At 42.2% G+C, this 23,664-nt stretch overlaps 1 protein-coding gene across 9 annotated transcripts in view; it reads left to right on the top strand.

Moving 5' to 3' along the window:
• Window positions 1-23,664, top strand: part of LOC120399517 (zona pellucida-binding protein 1-like) — a 76,970-nt gene that overhangs the window by 12,580 nt on the left and 40,726 nt on the right. For 2 of the 9 annotated variants that reach the window (XM_039527838.1, XM_039527839.1), the window contains 8 exons: window positions 2,459-2,638; window positions 3,041-3,166; window positions 6,685-6,828; window positions 11,045-11,263; window positions 13,022-13,098; window positions 15,146-15,311; window positions 21,340-21,501; window positions 22,160-22,232. In XM_039527838.1, coding sequence (XP_039383772.1) covers window positions 2,459-2,638; window positions 3,041-3,166; window positions 6,685-6,828; window positions 11,045-11,263; window positions 13,022-13,098; window positions 15,146-15,311; window positions 21,340-21,501; window positions 22,160-22,232 — 1,147 coding nt within the window. Of the gene's footprint in view, window positions 1-2,458; window positions 2,639-3,040; window positions 3,167-6,684; window positions 6,829-11,044; window positions 11,264-13,021; window positions 13,099-15,145; window positions 15,312-15,733; window positions 15,821-17,409; window positions 18,689-21,339; window positions 21,502-22,159; window positions 22,233-23,664 lie in introns of those variants that run through there. The other 7 variants (XM_039527844.1, XM_039527843.1, XM_039527841.1 and 4 more) reach the window with 6 other exon arrangements.

Raw genomic sequence — 23,664 nt, 5'->3', positions numbered from 1 at the left:
GGCTCTTCACGCACTGCGCCTTGGCCTTCCGCGGCCGACGCCCACTTGCGGTGTCCGGCTGAAGAGTTGGCCTCAGCTGGCCTGAGCTCAGAGGCAGAGCTCTGGGGCTGCGCCCATGCTGCCTTGCCAGGCGCTTTCATGGCCTCTTCAGATCATCCATTCCTCTTTCGGTCGGAGTTTCTGGGACCCCTTCCTTCCGTTTCCATTCGCTTTTCTTCCCCCCTCATCCTCCTCCAGCTCTCTCCGCTCAAAACAGCGAGCTCTCGACTTTCAGACCCTGGGCTCCTGCTGTCTTGGGGGTTTGCGTTTGATGAGCTGTTCCAGTTCCCGCTGGCCTTCCTGAGGCCCGGCTCGCTCCGCGGCTCCAGGCCCCAAACCTCCACAGGATCCCAGCTCGCACCCCCTCATCACCCAGCTCTATGATCCCAGGCTCTCCACCACCCCTCCCAGCCCTGTCCGCAGCAAGCCCTACCCCCTTGGCCCTGGCCCAGACCCCTCACACACCCACCTCACAGACTGGCTGCCCCCTAAACCCTCCTAAGGCCTCTGTGGGCTGCTGCGGGCGCTCTGCCTGATCTCTGCAGGTAGGGTTCTGCCTCGGCTCAGAGGGCTCTCCCTTCCAGCAGAGACATCTCTCTCTGCTTAACATATCTGGCAGAGTCTGCTCTCTCCTGCCTGCTGCTATCGCGTATGGTTTACCTCCAGTCCCTCACAGGTCCACATGTCTCTCACCTGGGCCTGCACTCTGGCACGCAGCTCATGGCTCTCACCCCTCTTGGCACTCCCTCCCTTCCATTCAGCTTCGGTGCATTCTTCGCCTTCTGTTTTCCCCTGGGTTATCGGTTTCCTCAACCCCCTCCCACCACAACCTGTTGGCCCCAACCTGGTTTCGTTTCTTTTCTGGCCAGTTTGCTGGCTGCCATTCGGGCTCGCTGGCATACCTGTCCTGCTGGCCTGTCTTCCTAGCCTTCAGCTCGCCTTTCTTCTTCCGAGCCTCCAGCCGCTTCATGACCCACGGTATAGGCGTGTCTGTGTGGACCAGTGCAGTTGTGTGAGTGTCCGGTGCCCCTCTCTAAAGGTGGTGTCTCCCTCTCTCCTATCATCCAGGATAGCTTCATCCTTCTCTTCCTTTCTTTCTCACACTCACTTCCAATAACTAGCAAGCCCTCCCATTATGTGCCCTAGATGTCGTCCGGCTGTCCCGCAATATATCGCCAAAGCTTACGCCCTGAATCTTTATCCATAATCTTTATCGTGTTGGCATACATGCCTCTCCTCATACCTCTCTTCCTGGTTCGATTCTGCGATGACTTCTGCGCCCATGTGTTTGTGCCATGTTCCATACACCCACCAGCCACTCACCAGGCTTCCCCTTCAGCTGCTCCCTTCCCCCTGCTTTCTTCTTGGCCTGTCTGCCAGTTAGTACACACCTTGCCTCATTACACCTTTGCCTCCAGGCAGAGATGATGCATGCAGCAGAGATGATGCTGCATGGCATTCAGTCTGCATCACCCCTACTACTACATAACCCATAAGGCCCTGAGGAAGGAATAGGAATCATGCATAGAGAAAGAAAGAAGAAAGAAAAGAGGTTACTCAGAAAGTAACTGTTGTGTTCTTGTGTGTGTTGCTCCTATCCATTCCTCCGCCCCCTCCCCCCCCACTGTCGGACTAGCGCAGGAGGAGCTGGAGGAACTGATGGCAGGCATATAGTATATCCTATATCCTAGCGCAGCGGCGGGGCAGCGGCCCAGCACCCACCCAGTGTTGCTAGTAAAAAAAAAGTCAAGAGCCGGCACGCCGCCGCGCACACCTAACTGGAATGGATAGGAGCAACACATCTCGAAGAACAACAGTTACTATGGTGAGTAACCGTCTTTTTTACATTCTAACTCTTTCTATTTGCATTTTCCTCTAATATTGCATTTTCTATAATTATTTTTCTAAAAAAATTAACTTTAGCAGAGGAAACATTTTTAAATGCTTTCTTTTTTAAATTTAGCCCAGAGAGTCCCTTTTGTTCAGTCTCTTGTACCTAAAGAACCAAAGTTATCACATACTCCAAGCTTCATTCACATACATATTCTGATCAGAGATGGGCAACTTTTCATATATTTATGTACAACCCAATAACATTTACTACCATAGTTTCACTTCTTATTTTAGCTCTACAAAGAGTAAGTGACATATCCATTTTCTAATGCTGCTAGCTTACCTCCTGGCTTCAAGCTCCAAGGTGGACTAAATTTTTGTTTCAGAGTACTAGAAAGCAATTAAAAATGTAAAAACATGAAACTTCATCTTATGTAACATACAGTAGAGTACAAATGCAAAATTATGCTTTTTCAGTGTTACAGATCCCTGGGTATTTTAGAGCACAACTGCCTTTACTTTATTTGTAATTGTTTACATTTTTATTTGTTTTGTAATACTGTTTTTTTTCTTTCTATTGATCTAGCTGGAAGTCCTTGCTTTTTGGATAAGACTCATCTTATAAAGAAAGGAGCTGCACGCTTGAAGCGAGACAATATAGATAGAACTCATGACTCAGTGGCCTTTTATGAAACTGGTGGAGTTGCATCTATTCCAGATGCTCCACAAATTTCTGATCAAATACTTGGAATAGAAGGATCAACTGGTAAGCCAATAATACTGTGAGAAACCTGATTATTCATTTATGCTAATCAGTGTTCCAACATTTCATAGAAATTGTTAATCTAGGGTGTTTTTGTTTTGATCTCTTCCCCTCACATTGCTTATTCCCTAACACTGGGTGATAATTCTAGTCCTAAATTCATCTCTCTCAAATAGGCTGGACGGACAGCATTAGAAATCAAAACTCTTTTTGTGCCTACGCAAAACAAGAATGGGAATTTTGGCATTGTCTTCAGTGGGGTCAGTATTTCACAGTCAGAGTCTTTATGAAGTAGTGATTCCTTTGCCACTCAGCCACAGGGCCAATCTTTGTCTATATTCATTTTGATGTCAGTCGGTCTACTCTTGTGTCTAATTATATTCTAACTTTTTTTTTCTGTTTTAGTTCCAGTGTATGTTCTCATTACTTCCAAAGATTTAATTCTTAAGTGTTTGACTCAAAAGCTGTTAAAGCAGAGAATCATTGATCCAAAATATCAGTGGATTGGTCCTATAGGATTGATAACCAAAGGTAATTATATTTTTAATATTTGCAGCCAATTTACACCTTCTAATTTTACTTTTGCACTGAGCTGAACTGTAATAGAATATGCAAACAAGAGTAGTTTGGATAAATGTATTGCATTTGATAGGAATCATAAATGAATTCTGAGGAAAAATAACCAATCAGGAGTAATATAAGTACAGAGCAATATAAACAGTTTGAAGGGTATATTTGGTAAAATTGTAAGGCTGAAATTAGTGGTATAAAAAGAAGAAAAAGTTTTATTTTAAGGAAATATTCATCTATGGGGGCAAACGTGGATCCATATCTATTTAAGATTGTACAGTTTGAGCTGCTGCCAGCAATGCAGATAAAATAGCCCTCTAAAGTTATGGGTTCATAACTAGCTGAAAAAAGAAACTGCTTAAAACCATATGATTCTGGTCATCTTCCCATTGCAGTTAGGCTCCATGTTTTACTCCTGGGGGAATTCTGTGCCAAAAAATAAAAAAATTAGTGCACAATATTTTAAAATTCTGCAAAATTTGTCAGATTTTATTTGTCAAAACACAATATAATCACACCAGTTTCAATTATATTTGGTCATTTATTTGTGGTCATTTATTTCAAAATACATGTCAGCAAATATGTCTGTAACAATACAGACAACAAAAAAGATTCAGGAAACACTTTTGACAAATAGTTTCCTTAGTAGGCATATTAGTACAGAACTCTGAGTAATAATTAATTTAAACGACAAGACAAAACCATATTTCATGCACCCCTCAGAAGCAGTGCAAAGGCTTGGGGGAGTCTGGGGTAATGGAGGAGCTGAGAGAGAGGGAAATAAATTGCTGGGAACTTGGAGGGTTGTTGGGTGTGGATGGGAAAAGTATGGAACAGGCTTTTTTGGGAGGCGGGGAGGGATTGTTAGGGAGCTTCCCCCATGCAGATCCTGGCTGACCCCTAGCCTCTCCTATTCAGTCAGGCACATCTACCCCTGTCCCCATGTGTTCCTGCAACCCCATGTGTCCTTGCACCCCTTGTCCACATGTGTCCCCCCACTCCCACTCAGACACCCAATCCCCCCATCGCCATGTGGCCCTGCACCCCCTCCCCCTGTCCCTGTGTGTCTATGTGCCCTTCCCCAATCATCATGTGGCCCTGCACCTCCCTCCGTCCATGGCCCTGAGCCTCCACTCCCATTCAGCCCCTGCCCCAGCCTGTCCTCCCCCACTAGTCCTTATGAGCCCCTGTCTGACCCCCCCAGCACGCCACATTGTCTGTCTTCCCATAGCCCTGTCTCCTGACCTGGCCTGACAGGTACTGCAAAGAAGGCAGGCTCTTTCTCTTCCCTAGCTGCTGAGAGCTGCTGCTTTGTTCTAGTGCCACAGGGCCATCTGGTGGGAAAAAGGCAGAACTGCAGCAACATTTCAGCAGAAGCTTCTTTCTGCACAACAAATTAAAGATATGCACAGCTCATTAATTATGCATGCAAGCAGTAGCGCAGAATTCCACCAGGAGTAAAGTTTAGACAACTTGACATAGAAGGAAGTTGACTGTTTGTAAATAGTGTACTTGTGTTTGCAGTGCTCTGTATATAGAAGTTCTTACAGAACTGTCTAGAATGTCGGTCTGATTTGGAGGGAGGAAGTAAAGGAGAAAAGATGTTCTAAATGTGGGAGAAAGACATAAAATATGAAAGAGGAAGTGCTAGAAACAGTGCAAAAAAAGAAAAAGAGAGCAAAGAAGAAAAGAACAGAGAGAAATCCGATGGTAACAGGAAAAATGGGAAAAGAAAGGAAAAAAGAGAGCAGCCAAATAGGGACCAAAATGAGATGATGAAGAGATGATGTGGGGAGATAAAAAGGAAGGCTTTATTTTTTCTATTGAGCTCCCAAAATCTCTTCCCCATCTATCCTGACTGGGCTCACTGTTTTGATGAACTATATATATATATTTTCAAATATAAGAAGACGTCAATATTGGGAGCTTCAGGCTTGCTTTTCACCCAGAGCCCAATAAATGAACAGCAGTGTATGTATGATCTTTTTCAATAAAGCCTAGAGACACCTGTACAGAGTTTGCATCTAGGAGTATATTGGAATGACGATTTTGATTTAGTATGTCTGCTGTTTGTAGCATTTGCTGTTCATATGTACAAGCTTAAAAAATCTAAGGAAGATTATTAGTCATGCAGAGTGAAGGGGTAATTGTAATTTGTAATTATGATCGGTATACAAAATTAGGGTCATATAACCACCTATCCAAATAAACGCTTTCATTAATTTCAATGGGAGTTTTAAAAAAAGTTCAATATATTCCTCAGGTATAATAAGGCCTCGAGTACTTATCACTTCCCCATGAAAAATCCCTGTGTGAAGGAAAAGTCTGAAAAAACCCTTCAAAGTGCTTTTTCATTTTCTTTTTAATCTCTACTAGCTATAACTTCTTAATGTGTTAAATAACCTTTGCAATACTTGAAGCTATACTAGACTTGTGAGACTTCAGAGCTCTTCTGTTAAGAGCTTACTTAGCCGGTAAGTTCTGCCATGTCTGAAGTCCAGTGGAGGAGCAGTGGACTGAGAGTCAGGAGATCTGGGTTATATGCCCTGCTCTAACACTGACTTGCTGTGTGTCTTTGGATAAGTCACTTCCCCTGTATGTACCTCAATTTCTATTCATGGTAAAGTGGGAATAATATCCTCTGTGTAAGGCACTTTGAGATCTACAGATGAAAAGTGAAATACGGGCCTGATCCAAAACCCACTGAAGTCCGTGGAAGTCTCCCTAAGGATATGTCTATATTGCAATCACAAGGAGCGACTGCAGCTCAAGTAGACATACATACCTAGCTTTAATCTAACTAGCAGCATGCCTTTCAGTGAGGGCTGCACAAGCCTGGCTGGAACCCTGGGTTCACCCAACAGGGCTCACCCGTGTTGAAGCGTGCGCTGCTGCAATTTTACTGCTCCAGTACACAAGATAGCTAAACTGAAGCTAGCTTGGGTATGTCTACGCAAACTGTGACTATACCCCATGACTGCTGTATAGACATATCCTGGGCCTAAAAGCTCAATATTAATAATTGTTTATTATTTTGTATCTAACATAATAGCCTACCTTCATTTCATTATTTTATTGATTTGTATTCACTAAATAGTGGAATCTGTGTAGTAGACCCCAATGTAAAGAAAAATGCTATCATATTTAACGTTCTCCAAATAATTTTTTCACATATCCCACCATCGGCTTATCCTTTCCTCCTTAGATATTTATTAACGTCATTTATGTTTTGAGAAAAATGGACTGTGGGGATTGGACCATTTTCACACATCGTCAGTGTGATACACTGGAACCCAAGGAGCAAGCATAACTGTTTAACTTTCCTATGTGCCCTGTATATTAGAGGTGGCTGATGAAAAGAACGGTAGTATGGATTTATGGAAGAATCCAACCATACAGGAGGCTTCAACTATGCTAACACCATTAGTTACTTTATATCATTAATTTTAAAATATTTTATTGTAAATTTTTATTTCTAGAATCACAAAGGTTTGTTTTAACTGATGACGGTAGCCTGGAAATTTATAATATTCATGGAAGTGACTCTGGAAGTTACATCTGCAATGTCATCTATGTACATAACAATAAATATGTGACAACAGAAATCCGTTTCATGGTCTATGGTAAGTGAAGCTGTATTGTTTTTGTTTCTGAAATGCTTTTACTCAAATGCTGTTTTTTTCAACATTCATTTCAGGTTTGTTATTAAAATACATGAATATTCAAATGATCTGGAAGCATAATGCCATAGAAGTACATAAATATTTAAATTGTATGCAAGTACCCTTTAAGGAGACTATTTAGAGGGAAAAAACCATAAAATTATGTACAGAGTTAGTTATTTCTCTGCTTACATGGTATACATGTGGCCAATTATTTCTAGTACACCTTAAAAAGGAAATGCTTACAAAAAAGGAATTGTGAAGTGACATTACAACACTGGTGAAGCAAACTTGTCACAAATAAATCCACCACTGGAAACTCCCTCTTGGTTGCATGAACCTCATAATTAGGGTGACCAGATGTCCTGATTTTATAGGGACAGTCCCAATATTTTGGGCTTTGTGTGATATGGGTACCTATTACCCCCCCCCAATCCTCTGTCCCGATTTTTCACACTTCCTGTCTGGGCACCCTACCCATAATGCATAATTTTTTTCTGACTTGTGAAGCTCCAGAGCCAGTCAAATCTTGTGCACTTTGAAGCTGAAGAGGTACACGATACATGCTGGAGAATAAAAGGTTTATACCAGAGTGAGATTGGACTGTAGTGCTATTGAGGTAGTGCAATAGAGTAACTGCTATGGCTCCTGAAATCCCCAGAGCCAGGTGCCTCTGAAGGACACAGTGACTCAGGGTAGGTCTATACTCACCATCCGGGTCGACGCGGTGAGTTCGACTTCTCGGAGTTCGAACTATCGCGTCTAATCAAGACGCGATAGTTCGAACTCCCCGCGCACTCCGGTCGACTCCGGAACTCCACCACCGTGAACGGCGGTGGTGGAGTCGACCTTGGTTGAACTAGGGTACTTCGAGTTCAGCTACGCAAATAGTTCGACCCCCCCCCCCCCCTTAGTGTAGACCAGGCCTCAGAGATTTGATTAAATGTATGGGAGGAGTGATTGTTCACAGGGCAGAAGTTCAGAGATATTAGACTGATGTCATGGAGAGCAAGAGAATTCAAGGGAAACTTCCGAGAGAGTTGGAGATGGAGTCTCAATTATTTTATTTGTATTCAAAATGTGCTTGATTTGAAATATCTGAACTCATTATGATTCAACTGAACTGGTTAGAAAAGTATGGTGATGCCCTTAGAGTCTAATAAGTGCACTAGATTTCTCCCTACTTACAGGAGGTTTCTAGAATTTTTTAAGAAGTGTGTGAGTTTCTCTTCCTCCTTCTGTCTTTTCTTAGCTATTGTTGTAGGAAAGCAAGGCTAAATAAATGTTTTTTGTGCTTTTGTTCCAAGGGCAAGGAGGTCTATGATCATTCTCACTTATTTTAGAAGGGCGTTCCATAAGCTCAGATCAGCTTCTGTAAAAGCTCACTTCTTCCCTCTCTCCTCCAAGTTTGACCCTTTGTGTTGACCATTTTATTGTTTTTATGGAACATATGGGTCAAGGGAGGTAATGAGCTACTGGGACTTCTGGGTTGAAATCTGAAGTTTCATGTCCAAGATGACAAAACTGCAAGGGAGGTACATAATATTGATTGGTATTTTAAATATGTTAGCATATTAAATTATTACATCCTAAATTATGCTGATGTTGAGTGTTTCCTAGCGTGTATCTACGGAATGAAAAAGTTGGAATGTAAAATCTCTTTGCTTCCAAATTCAAAGCATCTCAAGAGGTAACTAAATTAATGCTGCACTGCCACCTGGTGGACATATGAAGGGAACAGAACCATGCATACTATCTTGATCCATGACTGACTTGTACATTTGGATTCCAGTTTTATTTGAAAACATACAGAATAATTTGCTCACAAACCTGCCAGGATAAACCTTTTTCCAAGCAGTCCCTGTGTATGTTTGCATTTAATTGCAGGAAAACTTGCACTACCTTCAAATGGAAATTTAATACAACAGCTCTGAGGGAACACAAACATCTGAGCTGAACACCTTGTGCGAGGTGCTGAGTGTCTCAAGGCCCATTGCAGTTAGTGAGAGCTGAAGGTGCTAAGCACCTCTTAAGAGGCACTTACTACTTCACAGGATCAAGACCAGCGGTGAAAGTAGGCCGGTATGGAGTACCGGTAAAAAAAAGGTGCAGCAGCGTACCAACAAATAAGTGGAGCATTCAGTACTAGCTTACTTTCACCTCTTTTGGCTGCATAAAAACAGTTTAAACTCAAAGCTAATAAAATCTTGAAAAGGGAAAACTCACTGTCACATTGGTTTCTCTCCTCCTATCTATTCTGCCCCTGCCTTGGTCTCACTTCCCCCACCCCAACAACTGTGAGTGAAATTAACAAAGGTGTCATAAATGGCCCCTAATCCCGCGGAGTGAACAGCTAAATGTAAACTGTTCTTATGCAGGCAGAAGGTGTCCTGGGTAGGCTTCTCCCTCAACCAGTCCCCCTGCTCCCTGCTGCAAGCTAGAGGGGAGCTGCTGCAGCCCCTGCTGAGTGTGGAGGGAGGACAAGGAGAAAAATGTGACAGTGAGTTTTCACTTTTTCAGGCTTATTCCAATATTAAAGTTTTATTACAGACAGTACTGGTAGTAGTAGTAGCTTTATTTTGTATCTCGAAGTCATGCAATGGGAGGTATGAAGTATGTAGGAGAGGTGGGTTGCTTGCGTTTGGACTGTACCAGTAAGAAATGTAACTTACTTTTCAGTGGCGTAGCCAGGTTTTCAGTGTAGGGGGAGCAAACATAAAAAAGGCGCCTTCCCTTGGTGCCTCCTCTGGCCACGCCCCCCTTGGCTCCTCCTCTGGCCACGCCCCCAGACCAGAGGCAAACCCCCCCCCCCCGCTCACCTTCCGTCCTGCGCCACCGCCTGTCCCCGGCCTGCTCCCAGCGCTGAGCGCGCTCCATGCGGGGCTTGGCCGCCAGGCCGCCTTAAAGGCACAGGGCCCCTTTCGCCTCCCCCGCCCGCATTAGCAAGGAGCAGGGGCCGGGGAGCGCTTGGCCGCCAAGCCCTGAGCCGGCCCCCTCGCTCCTCCCACCCCTGCATGGCTCCTCCGGCCGTGCTGATGGCAGTGCCAGCCGGCAGGCGTCGCTTCCATACCGGCTTGCCGCTGCTGCCCCACGGCTCCTCTGGCCGTGCTGCTGGCAGCGCCGGCTGGCAGGCATCACTTCCACTCCGGCTTGCCGCTGTCGCCCCACGGCAGAAGTTTTGGAGCATGAGCTTTCATGGGTGAATATGTGTGAGCTAGCCAAAGCTGTTTCTGTTAGGGTCTGGTTTAGACCGATTCACTATTCACACATTACTTCTTAACTACTGCATAAAATTAAATGCTAGAATTTTTTTAATACTCCAGTTGCTACACACATGCTGTTGTTGCCTTGCTCCATCTCACCTGGGAGAGTCTGTGTCTGCAGACAGCAACATTGTAGGAAGTGAACCAAGCCTATTGCTCACCAACTGGAGTGGATACTGAACATTAACACTGTGAGAGCAAGTGCTCAAAAGTTAGGACATTCCAAACATTTAAGCTGCTCAGGCAATGTTAACATAGCTGTGTTACTCATATGGTTATTTTCTATTCCTGTCAAGTATCAGAGGGGTAGCCGTGTTAGTCTGGATCTGTAAAAGCAGTGAAGAGTCCTGTGGCACCTTATAGACTAACAGATTATTGGAGCATGAGCTTTCGTGGGTGAATACATGCATCCGACGAAGTGAGTATTCACCCACGAAAGCTCATGCTCCAATACGTCTGTTAGTCTATAAGGTGCCAGAGGATTCTTTGCTGCTTTTACAGATCCAGACTAACACAGCCACCCCTCTGATACATGATTGGTTGAGTTACCTCTGCTATAACAATAGTCTAGGACTCTTGACAAGGCAGAGATACAGGCTTTGCTGTCACACAGGTGTAACTCAAAGTCAGAATGGCTGAGAATTTAACAGTTGGATCCTAATGGAACACAAATTCCCATGATAATTGAACTTGGTGATATTTTGAATAAAAAGTGCTCTCAGCCATGTTTGTAGCTGTTTCTATCGTTTGACAGTGACTCAACAGACATTCTGGGCATCAGAGTGGCACACACAATGACAATCTTGTATCTTAATACATGGATATATATATATATAGCTAATTAGAAGGAGATATGTAGATGAGACACACAATAGAAAGTTTATATAATTGAGAGAGAATTTTCATTTTTATAGTATATCATAAGCCAGGGAAAAGTATACATCTGTCATCTGAATTCAAAACAGAAACCTGTGAAACCAATGCAGTTGCTTCATTTGAAAAACAACTATTAGAAAATATGGAGAACTTAATCCGTGATCTTCAATGTGAGATCCGGCAGTGGAATACACAATGCCATGCAGCTACAGATACAATGGCGATGCTAACACACAAACTTACATTTCAGTTTGTGGGTAAGATATATATTTTTCTATTAATTAAATATTGTGTTACTTACAAATGACATACATGAGGAATGGTGCATGATTTACATATAGCAAAGAAAGAAAAATGATACATGATATTTGTGGTAAAATATGTTTTTGCATCTGTGTTCCCATGTCAAAAACTATAGAACATATACTATGAGAAGTATCTCGTTTGCCCTCAATTTTCACAACTCAACAGTTAGTTCGTTTGATTCTGATTCTGCTCCCATTGAAATCAATGTCAAGATTCCCCAGTGATTTCAAAGTACATCAGGTCATAAATACTTTCACTTCAGTCTCTAGAGTCTAGTTTGGGGTTTAGCCCAGATGCTGTGGTAATAGATTCTCCAGAAATACCTTAGATTTATTTAGATAGAGTGTTAGATAATTAATTCCAATGTATAAGGATCAACTTTTACACCATGAACTAAGATGACAGGAGCTATCTATCTTGATTTTTGGAAATTTTATGTACAAAAAATAAAAAAATCGCTGAGCATAAAAAGAAGTAAACCTAATCCACAGAAGCTGGATATCCAAAATAAGCTAGATTCAGAAAACTTTTTTTATATTGGAAATATTAGTTCCAGTGTAATATGTATCAACATTAAAAACTTCTACTTGAATTATTCACCTACAATAATTTGTATTTACTTTACAAGGGAGGGATAAAAAAACTCCTCCCGCCATTATTTCAAGCATCATGTAAACAAAGAATCAATCAACAGATGGATGGTTTGTTGTTTTTTAATTTGTTAATTTTTTTTGGTGAGAGATCTCTCATGCATAGTCAAATAACAATTCTAAATTAAATTGAGATTTTGATTGATTCTTCATTAAATAGGTTAAAGCAATTGGGACACAGGTCAAGAAAGCTTGTATCTGCAATTTCCAATTGATGATATGATTATCTGTCTGCACCTAGAGGCTATACAGTGGTGATGACCATATTATAAATACATAGAATGGATAGATTAAATAAGAAATGTTGGATGAACTCAACTGTATTAGGTTACTGATCCACTCATCAGGGGAAAAGATCAACATGATGAAATAGAGATAAGGGATTCAGATCTGCTGTCACAGTCTGTTCACATTCTGTAAGTTAAATGAGGGATTTCAAAATTACAGATTTACATTGCTCCAAAAGTTTCCATACTACAGCAGACCATACAGCGATCAGTCCGGTATCCTGCCATTGGGAATGGTGATTCAGAATAAAGTGAAAACATTTGTACTTGCAGTGAGTCACTTATGCAATGCTTCATCATGTAGGTGTGGGGTGGGGGTGCGGGTGGGGGTGGGGGGGCGAGGATTGTTTTTTCAGTCCTGCAGGCAGTTAATTTTAGACCAAAATCATAATGGTTTCTCCTACCAATCTATTTTTTTCATCCTAAATCAATTTTAAAATGGAAACTACCAGGTTAGAGTTACTCCTTCTGTTATACTTCTGTATGTCTAGTCTCTTTAGCTACTTTATCTGTTAAAATTAATTTTGGCATCTACTCTTGGATTCTATGCTTGATGACCATTACCAAGCAACTAGAATGCATATAAAAATGAAAAAAAAAAAAGACTTTTTTTTCAGACATTTTAATTACACCTCACCCCACTCTCACTTTCTACCAGCCCTATAAGCTCTCGGAATTTTCAAATAGACAAAACTTTTTAGACCCCTCACATATTAACATAAAACATTCAAATTAAAATATTAAATATCCTTCTTTCTCTGTTACTTTCCAGTTTTTCCGTTTGCATTGGCATTTGCAGAATCCTGTAAAAGTTCAAAATGTGAAAACTCCACCAATTACATCAAAAAGGTACAACTATTTTATTAAGAAAATAAAAAAATGCAATATTTTGAAGCATTGATTCTTGATCAAATTTTTCTCACACTGTGGTTATATTAAAAGTCACCATAGATAGAAAAGGACTCTTGCTGCATTAGTATTGCATTTAATATGGAATCTGAGGTACTTCCTTGAGAGTTTGAAACAATGGCACTTTATAGTTTGGTGCTTTTTTATAGACTGATTCATTCTAACATCACATCCAAAAATAACCCCCCTAAACATTTTGCTAGGTGCTGCATTGCTGGAGAAATACACAGCCCACATGCAGGGAAATTGTTCTCACTTTTTTGTTGACAAACCAAAATACTTGGTGGCAACTAAAGTCACAGTTGGCATTAATTGGCACCTCTGTTGTTAAAATCAACAGGAAAGCCAAGAATCAGTTAGGCCTGGAGATCGAACTGTCTTCTCACCCTAGAACTGGCGCCTCAGAAACAAGCTTGAAGCACTGCTGATGCCCATTTTTTGGATAATCAGAGGCCTTCAGTCTCCAGGGCTGTCATTTTGGCACCTTTTCCAAGTGTTCTATTAATTTTTTTTTAATATACCTTTACAGTATAAACTGATTGACTAATCCTGCTCTTTATCATCTCCTATCCCATTCTATTTCTGAACATCATAATTTGTTCTTCTCTGGAGCTTTGGCATCGCCATTATACTTTTCTCATCTTTCTACATGCCAGTAAAGGTGAAACCAGTCATCAATTTCTTGTATTGAATGGCCTTGTCCACCTCTCCTGGGCAAGACAGTAGACATGGTATCTCTGAAATAGGACTTCAACAACTGGGCCACTGAGTATGCGACAAGTGCAGGATGATGTCCATATACACCTGGTACTGTGTGTTGAATTCTTGGATGGCCATGCACTGGTCTAGGAGAAATTCACTGTCAGGTACAGCTGTAGCGCCTTCAGAATGTGGTATGCCGATTAACCAGAGTTAGTCAGCCTGATCTTGTGCACTGTAATCAACATTGTGTGTGTACCCATTAATTTTTTCCTTCTAGGCACTGACACACAATTACATTCATGAAGTGTATAGTTAGAGGATATGATCTGCTAGTCATCTTTTTTTCTTTCGCAGCTGACTGGACAGATTTTCAAAACTGTATGTGTGATGTGATGTGCAGTCTGCTGCTGCTACTAGTAACGACCCCTTCCTCCCTGCCCACGTTTCCCCTTAAGCTGACCCAGTGGGTCAGGAGTCTGACAGCTGGTTGACATAACTGTTCCGACTTCACATACACGTAGCAAATGAGAATACTAGGAAATTGAATTCCAGGGTGCAGGAAGAATAGAATTGATGCCATGAAGAAAAGACAGACAATAGCCTGCCAATAGCTCAAAGAATTTTTTTTCTGCTTAGTCCAAAAGCCTTTTATTTATTTATTTATTTATTTATTTGGGGGGGGGGGGAGAACAGTTATTTCAGAAATGACTTATTTCCTCATGTTTCTCAGAAGCCTTGTCCTCTGGACTGTCTGATGTTACTCCTGTGATAATCTTTAAGACTCTCTTATACTTTTTTAAAGACTGTGCAAACCTTGTGTTTGTGCCATGTGATAATGTTGGGTTCAATTATGGCTTTGCCGTGAGCCCAGAATAAGAGGCAATTTGGTGTTGTGCTGATCCAAAGTATCTTCCCTCCTGGTTCCTCTTCTGCTCCAAGGGAGGACAAAACTGTGTTGCGCTGTACCTGGTACAGCGTATGTTCCCCATTGAGTGACTGGAGATTTGCTGGCTGGTGCACTGGGGCTGCAGGTGTACGGAGCCATGGCTCTGCTCAGTCCTGGTCCTATTCTGCCCCCTCCAACCCACCTATGCAAAGGAGGCAGGACTCAGCACTTCTGCAGAGCTTGTTTCTTCTCCCACTCCAATATCCATGATGCTAGTATCCAGTGCAGGTGGAAGGAGGCATTTTGCTCTCTCATATGTTCCCGTGCTGCCACGCTAGATGTCTCACGATTTGAATCTGAATAACTTATTTCTTCTTTTTTTATTATTATTATTTCTAGGCATACACTAAGATTAAACAATTCTTTGAAGTCCAAAATACTGAATCAGATCACATTCGCCAGATACATTATATTTCTGGCTCTCTTACTGGTAAGAAAGTGGATCACTGCAAACCAGGATTTGGTAAAAATATAAACAACAGTACGCTGTGTCCAGGATGCTGTGGTGAGTGTCCGAGGCTTGTTTGGAAATTAATATCTAATTACTTGCCTCAAGAAAAATATGGTGTTGTCATTCCCATCCTGCAAATGGAAGACATCCTAATAATTAGCAGTATGTTTACATGTACCAGGGTTCAAGGCTGTGGTATAAACAGAGATCTTCAGTCTCTAGGCCTTGTCCACCCTTGGATAAAAGATTTTTTTTTTGTTTTTTTTTTTTTGCAACCGCATTACCTATAATGTTTTAAGACTAGTGTAGGCAGAGAAAGTTTTGGTGTGGCCCATGGTAGTTGGTCCAGGTGAGCCCTATAGAAAGCCTAGCTTACAACAGAATCAGCTAATGTGTTAACACATTTTAAAACCCCAGTGTAGAGATGGCAATGTGTTTTAACTAATGAGTTTTGAAAATACACTTTTTATCCTCAGGTGGACAAGCCCTGGGCCCTGGGACTATAAATCTGGCATTGTCCACGTGCACCAAACTCATTTTTAAAAAAAAATGAAAAAGGAGAGGCTTTGACTTTTATTCTAAGGCAGGCTGACCGGACACAGAGCAGACTCCATATGCTCAAAACTAGAAAGAAACCTTTAATGGGGCATATTTTGAAAAGCCTTTAAGTTATTGGTTCTTAAACTGGGGGTTGCAACCCGGTTGTGTGGGGGGGTCACAAGCCCTGACCCCAGCGTGCAGCTGCAAGTTGCGAGACCTGACCCCTGCGCTGGGCTGTGAACCCCAACTGAGATGCATGACTGCGAGCCCTGACCCGTGTCGAGCTGCGGGGCTATGAGCCCTGACCCCGACAGGGATGCGCAGCTGTGAGCCCTGACCTCGACCCCTGCGCCAGGCTGCAAGTTCTGACCCCGACAGGGACGCATGAATGCGAGCCCCGACCCCTGCACCGGGCTGCGAGCCCTGACCCCAACAGGGACACATGGCTGCAAGCCCCGACCCCTGCGCCAGGCTGCAAGCCCCGACCCTGACCCCTGCGCCGGGCTGCGAGCCCTGACTCCCGTGTGCAGTTGCGAGCTCTGACCCTGGGCTGTGAGCCCCGAACCAACCCTGGCACGTGGCTGTGAGCCCCAACAAGGACACGTGGCTGAAAACCCTGACAAGGACACGTGGCTGAAAACCCTGACCCCAGTGCCAAACTGTGAGCCCTAACCCCTGTATTGAGGTTGTCAGGGGGAGCCCGGCCATGCAGGTTATCAGCCCGGAGCTCCGCCAGACACAAGGTTGTTAACCCGCACCCCTGTCACACACATGGTTGTCAGCCCCAAGCCCCACCACCCGCTGTGAGCCTGGCCAGGCACTTGGTTGTGAGCCACCGTTACCACCATTTGCCGACCTCAGAGCCCCAAGTTCCTCCAGCTCAGCTCCACCCCCAACTCCACTCCACCTCCAGCGCTGCTCCACCTCCAAAGAAAGGGCGCCAAATGGAAGTTTGCCGAGGGCACCATTTTTCCTCTGGCTGGCCCTGGTACTGAAACAACATTAGAGGGGTTGATTCGCAGCTGAACAAATACTTTATTAATTAACAGTCAGACACACAAGTGCAAACTTGCTCCTGAAAATAACGGCCTCTTGTACTGCTAAAACCCAAAAGTATCTCGAGTCTTACATTAAATTTGGTTTTACCAGTATCCTCACCTCTGGTATTGAAAAACTACGATGTGTCATTTGCTGTGAAGTTTTGTCTGCTGAATCAATCTGGCGCATTGTCCATGCAAACTGCAGCAACATCTTGAAACTAAACATCCTGAGCATAAAAATCGAAGCATGGATTTTTTCAAATGCACAGAAGACACAACAAAGAAGGCCAGGCTTGATGCTGATGGAAATTTCCGATAGCAAACGTCCTCAGCTGTGGAGGCCTCTTATGTTGTGTCACTATGAATTGCCCATACCAAAACGCCACATACTGTAGGTGAGGAGCTTATTCTGCCAGCCTGCAAAGATATTGTTGCACTTATGGTTGGCAATGATACTGCCAAAAAACTGAATATGTTTTCCATATTTAATGATACTGTGAAATGCAGAATATGTGAGATGTCTGAAGATATAAAAAACAAGTTATGCATGAAATTAAACATTTTGCTTTCAGTATGTTCAGCCTGCAACTTGATGAAACTACTGATGTTACTCGCTACGCACAGCTGATAGCATTCATATGGTATGTTAATGCCAGGGATGTTAAGGATGAGTTCTTATTCTGTGAACAACTTGAAACAACCACAACCGCACAGGACATTTTCAGTAAGGTGAATGCCTTTTTCGAAAGCAATGGCACTGAATGGAAAAATCTTTGTGGTATCTGTACCAGTGGTGCTCCAGCAATGATGGGTGCATGGTCTGACTTTCAGCAGAAGGTAAAGTGTGTCTCACCTAATGTGATTGTCACTCATTGTGGAATCCATCGTCAAGTCCTAGCTGCAAAGATATTGCCAATATGCCTCAGTGCTGTGGTGGATGTTGTTATACGAGCAGCAAACTACATTAAAGCTCATGCTCTGAATAGTTGTCTCTTTTGAGAGCTCTGCAATGAAAAGGTGGTGAATATGAAGTTCTGCTTTTCCACACTCAAGTCTGATGGCTTTCTAGGGGACGTGCATTAAAGCGCATTTTTATACTTCATGAAGAGATGGTAGAGTTTTTCCTGCGAAAAGAGAAACAAGAGCTGAACAAAATGTTCAGTGACAAGAAATGGCTTCTCTACTTGGCATACCTAGTTGATATCTTTGGTAGCCTTAATGATCTCAATCTGTCACTTCAGGGAAAATGTTCAACATTAATAGACCTGATTAATAAAATAAAAGCCTTCCAGATGAAGTTGGATCTGTGGTGCAGGAAGCTGGACACAGGCAGATATGGCATGTTTCCGACACTTTCCTCGTTCAGCGAGGAGGAGGAAGTTAACATTAATAGTGCTCTCAAATCAACGCTCAGTGAACATTTGAGAGCCCTTCATGAAGAGTTCTCACATTACTTCCCAGCACTACCAGAAACACTTCATTCCCTGGTGAAGAACCCTTTCAGTGTGACAGCTGAGCAGTTACCTACTGACAATATTCACACACAGGAACAGTTTGTCGACATGATCAATGATGATGAAGTGAAAGAAGAATTCACACAGCTGCCTCCAAACCAGTTCTGGTGCTCAGTTGCAAGTGAATACCCACTGGTGTCTGAAATGGCGCTGAGAGTCCTTCTGCCATTTCCCACTACCTACGAATGCGAGAGTGGATTCTCCAGCCTTCTCACAATAAAGACGAAATCTCGAAAGCGGCTTGATGTGAAGGACGACATCAGATGTGCCCTTTCTAAGACACCACCAAGAATAAAACTTCTTGTGTCAAATAAACAGCATCATTCATCACACTGATTTTTGGCTGCTTCAGGTCATTAATTGCTGTCAAGTATTAAAATAAAATTCTACTTAAAAATAACTTTCCCACTTATATTTAATTCGATAAAAATGTGTTTTAAGTCTTAATTTAAAAGCAGTGAGAAAAGGTAAATTCATTTTAAGCAACAGAGTTTAAAATTAGTATTTAACAGTGTTAAATATAAAAAATGTGTTTTTAATTTCTAAGGGGGGGTCGCATCAGAGGCTTGGTGTTCAAAAGAGGTCACCAATACAGAAAATTTGAGAACCACTGCTTTAAGTGTATGTCTTCACTTTCAAGTTAACTCAGTTATTGGCACTCATGCGTGAGCACTCAGCTTGCCCTAGCTTGGGTGTGGGGCAGCCACACTGCAAAGCTATAGTCTAGTGCATCCACTTGACTGGTGCTGTACTCATTTTGTGAGGTGCTAGGATTTCTGGGGGGCATATTCCATGGTTCTTAGCACTGCAGTAAGGTGGGCAGCTTTGGTTCTTTCCCAGAAAATTGTGGGAGAACTTGTCTGTCCTTCTGGGCACACAGGGAATTGTGCAAAGGCACTGAAGGACTATCACCACACACTGCTGTTTATCCTGGGTCTACACTGCAAAGTGGGCAGATTTCCAGCTCAAGTGTAAGCAGCACTCAGACTGGGCCAGCTGGCCCAGATGTAAAGTGAATGAGGAGGTTTGTTCTGTGTGGATGGAAGCCAGATAAGGGGTAACACCCAGGTTAAAAGCCCAAGTTAACACTGCAGAGAAGACAAGCCCTAAATGGTCGCGAGACAGAAAGGAGGGGACTGTGTAAAGTGGAACACAATTCTCCATTTTGGGAAGCAGAGAAGGCTAACAAGACGTTAATGTGGACTGCAGTGTGGAGTGTTAACAGCCTCATCTGGACAGGAAAACTAAAGAACTTCTATGGTTGGAAGATGCATATGTAGGTAGTGTAACATTGTCAACTATGTTAAAAATATTGGAACACTTAAGGGGGAGTGGAGACATGAATCCAATGGAGCCCTCTCCAGAAAAAGAAGAGACGGAACTAATAAAAAACATTAAGTCTGTGACACCACACTTTTCTGGAATTCTTGAGGTAGCACACTCCATGCTGCAACTTCCATAGAGGAGCTGAACAGACAAACAGACAGGATAAAATACATGTTCTTCCACACAAAGAGAGCCCAAGCTTCCACGTCTTTTTGAAAAATATTCAGTACTAGAAAAGTGTTCTTATAAATTCTTTGTGATGTGGGTCAGCCACATTGCAAGTGGCCAAACGGGTTGCAGTTCTTGATTAATTTAGTCCTTTTTTGTTTGTGTATCCACTGAACAAATCAAGATTTTTACAATATGTTATTTACAATTGTTCAATAGTTTAGGTAACAAAATTTCAACCTATGGATTGCTCACAAATTGTTCATGGCATTCTATTATTAGATATCTAAACTTTGCTATTCCAGTGTTGCAACTGGTCCCTAAATCACATGGTATTTTTTATATTTCCTGAGTGGATAATCTAATCCTTAACAATTTCATTCCATCACACAATAGCTTTAGTATTTTACTTAAGTAAGTCTCAGGTACAGGTCTGAAATATGTTTTCCATGAACGCTTGTATGAACAAAACTTTGCTCATAAAAATCAGACAGGAAAGGATGTGAACATGGGAAAATAGATGTGTGATTCAGATTTTGCAAAAGTGTTCACAAATACTTTCCCCCAGCATCTACCCAGCACTCTCGTCAAGTATTTCACATCATTCTCACTAATTTCCTCAGCACTGGAGGGATCTGAGAGAATTTGGGCCTTTGGGGCTTGTCACTGGGTTTCAGCAACTAGGAGGGGGGCACCTTAGGTTAAATTTGTCAAAACATACATTTGGCAGTGATCATTCTTTAAAGGTGACATGTAAAGGTGGTGAGTATGTTTTTGAGTTTTTCCTATTTTTATAGTGTATAAAGAAGGCTAGAATTGAGTTTTGCTTTAAAAAAAAAAAACCCCAGAGGAAACTGTCTTGCCTACCCTGTTTTCTCAAGAACACACTATTAATAACCAGTGAGCTAGTATTATTATGACATTGTAATCTGATTAATTGGGAGGGGAACTGATTTAAAAGCCAGTGGGGTTTGTTTTTTGAAAATCCTATTAAACCTAACTCAAATACCTAAAAAAAGTTGAAAGAAAGGCTGCTAAAATTTCTCAGCCCCATGTCTTCAGCTACTGACTGAGAGCCATTCCCAATCTCCTCTCTTTCCCTCCTCGCTTTTCCAGTTATTAAACAACAAAAAATCTGTTTAGGTCTTGTTTAGACATCAAACCAAGGGAAAAAAGGACCAAACCTGTTCTTTTCCCCCCTCTTTGCAGGTCTCCTTTAAGGTGGAAACCTTCCACACACAGCTTCAATCTCAGTAATTTCTTTCTTTTTTTCCTTCTATCTAAACTAAATTTGAGCTCTAGATGACTTTTTATTTTCAAATCACTGATAACCAACTTCGCCTTAAAACCCCATGTTCATCAGGCCTTTGGTCAGCAAAGCACAAACATTATTTCCTCTTATACAGGCCAATAATTGAAATCATTCAAATAAAACAATCTAACGTATGTTTATTAAAATCCATTTTTACTCTATTGTACTTTTTTTTTAACTAGTAACCTGCCCACCTGGTCGATTCAGTGCAAGATATGATACCACATGTATTCTCTGTGCATCGGGGTCCTATAATAAAAAGTACGGGCAGACTGCATGCAAAAACTGTCCAAAAACACAAACTAGTGATAGAAGAGGAGCCAAAACTGAAAGGGAGTGTCACGGTAAGTTATTGTCAGTAAAGAAGTACACTGAATTGACAATGATAGAAGTGGTGTGGAATTGCTGGTTTTTAATTATTCTTATCGCAAATGTATGTGTTTTCTATCACAAGCTAACAAACTTCTTAGAAATCTCCCCTACCAGACTTATTCAATTGCCTCATCTAGTATCATGCTCTGCAGATCCATACAGAAGACCCAAGTCCATTTCCCAGTCCTTGGACCCAAATCCTCTCTTGCTCTGTGCCTTGTCTAGTCATTTACACCAGGTCAAGTGAGTGCAGAGAGGGTGTAAAATTTTACTGAATCAGATTGGTAATGATTTGCACTCACTTTGCACTAGTGTGCAGGACAATGCAAGATGGGAGAGTCACCGAGAATCAAGCCCCTTGTTTCTTGATTACCTGTTCAATGTGCTGTCAATGACAGAAAGAAAATACAGCATAAGAATGAACTCCTATGGCTAGTTGTTGAAATGCTTCCAAATTAACCTTTATGATGATTTCTTTTGGGCTCCCACACAAATATTGAGTTTCAGTTTTATCGTTCAGGCTCCCCATTCAGACTGTCCATATGCTACAGTTAGACAAGGGGAGACAAAATAAATATGTGAAGTGCTCTTTTCTATTGGTTTTGTTTTGTTTTTGTTCATCTTTTTCAGGAACTCTGCAAATCTGGATTATTTTCTTAATTTCCTCCTTAGGAACAAGCCTTATCCTAGTGACAGCTTGGGCGTAAGAACCTTTATAGCATTGTATCTATTTCTATTATGCTTTAATACTATTTGTCAGGTAGGACCCCTGTACATCCCTTCACTTACAGAAAGTGAAGGGAGCCTGTGACATTGGATCTGATCTTGGAGTACAAATGAGGGAAGTGCTGTTTCCATAGGACACTCTCCCCCTCTTGTCTCTAAGCATTGGGTGCTAGATGCATAGGAGACGGTAGATCTCCACTTGATTCTCACCCACTCACACTCTCTGCCTGTGCTGATCTAAGCTGCTGCAGACAGTCAGCACTGTTATTCTACTTCCTCCTCTGTACTAGCGAACCCTTCCCTCCCTAAACTCCTTAAAGGGCCTTCTGGAGCAGCTGGCAACCACAAATGTTGCTGGATGCATATCTTGGGGCTATAATAAGCCAATAGTTGGGCAGCTGTGCACAGGCCAGAAACCTTTGCAAATGTCCTTGCATTTGGTGGACCTTGGATATCTGTGGGTTGCAGAGTACAACCTCCATCCTTTGGTGCAGTGAATGGAAAAATGCCATGGAAACTGTGGAGAGTGTGTGTCAGGGTAACCAAACTATGAAAGTGGGGCCCACACGCACAGCTTGCCAAGAGCCAGAGGTCCCCATCGTATCAGGATACACATTCATATACATTTTGTATAAAAATAAAGGCAGAGGCCCATATTTAGTTTGTACCAGTATTTTCTTTGATGGATTAAGCTTGATGCTGGTTATTGGCTTCTACAGGAGTTAGATCAGGCCCATACTGATTAAAGGTCACCAACAATCTTGCTCAGGATGAGGGAGGCTGCATTTAGCCCTCAGGGTGCCCTGGTGTCCCTAGTTTGACAATTTGTTTTCTAACATTTATTTCATTATATTAAGTAGTTCTCTGCTGCCATGATGCAGGGGGTAACTTGCTTCACTCACAGCGAAGAATTTCCTCCCTGATAATTTTCAGTTGCTCTCTTCATTCACCACAAAAGGGTAATGCACCTCACTGTGCAATTCAGAGGCTGGCCAAAGTTGCTGTTGCTGGAGGCACAAGGATTAAGTCCCACCCTTCCACGCAGGCCCCCAGAAGAGTTCGTCCATGGTTGTAGAAACCCTTCAGCAGCCAGTTATTAGCATTAAGACAATAACTAGAAATTACATTAACTGACCCTTTAGGCAATTATATAGGAAGGGCTTCAAAGAGGAGTAAAAAGTTCAATTTGTTACAAACTGTATTCCAGTTATTTAGCAGACTACCAGGTTAGATTGAATGAGGAGAGAAGCTGCTAAAAGGAAGAAAATTATTAGGTGAATTTCTCATTCCGCTGTAGTTTCTCTCCTCCTTCACTACTAATGGGAAAGCAGTGAGCAGACATTCACAAAAGTGGGGGGGGGGCGCTAAAGCAGAATTTTAACATAATTATTAGAGTAGGGTAATAGGTA

Source organism: Mauremys reevesii, linkage group 2 (genome assembly GCF_016161935.1).
Source record: "Mauremys reevesii isolate NIE-2019 linkage group 2, ASM1616193v1, whole genome shotgun sequence".
In the NCBI taxonomy this organism is placed as follows: domain Eukaryota; kingdom Metazoa; phylum Chordata; order Testudines; family Geoemydidae; genus Mauremys; species Mauremys reevesii.
This window is presented reverse-complemented; position numbering and strand designations above follow the sequence as displayed.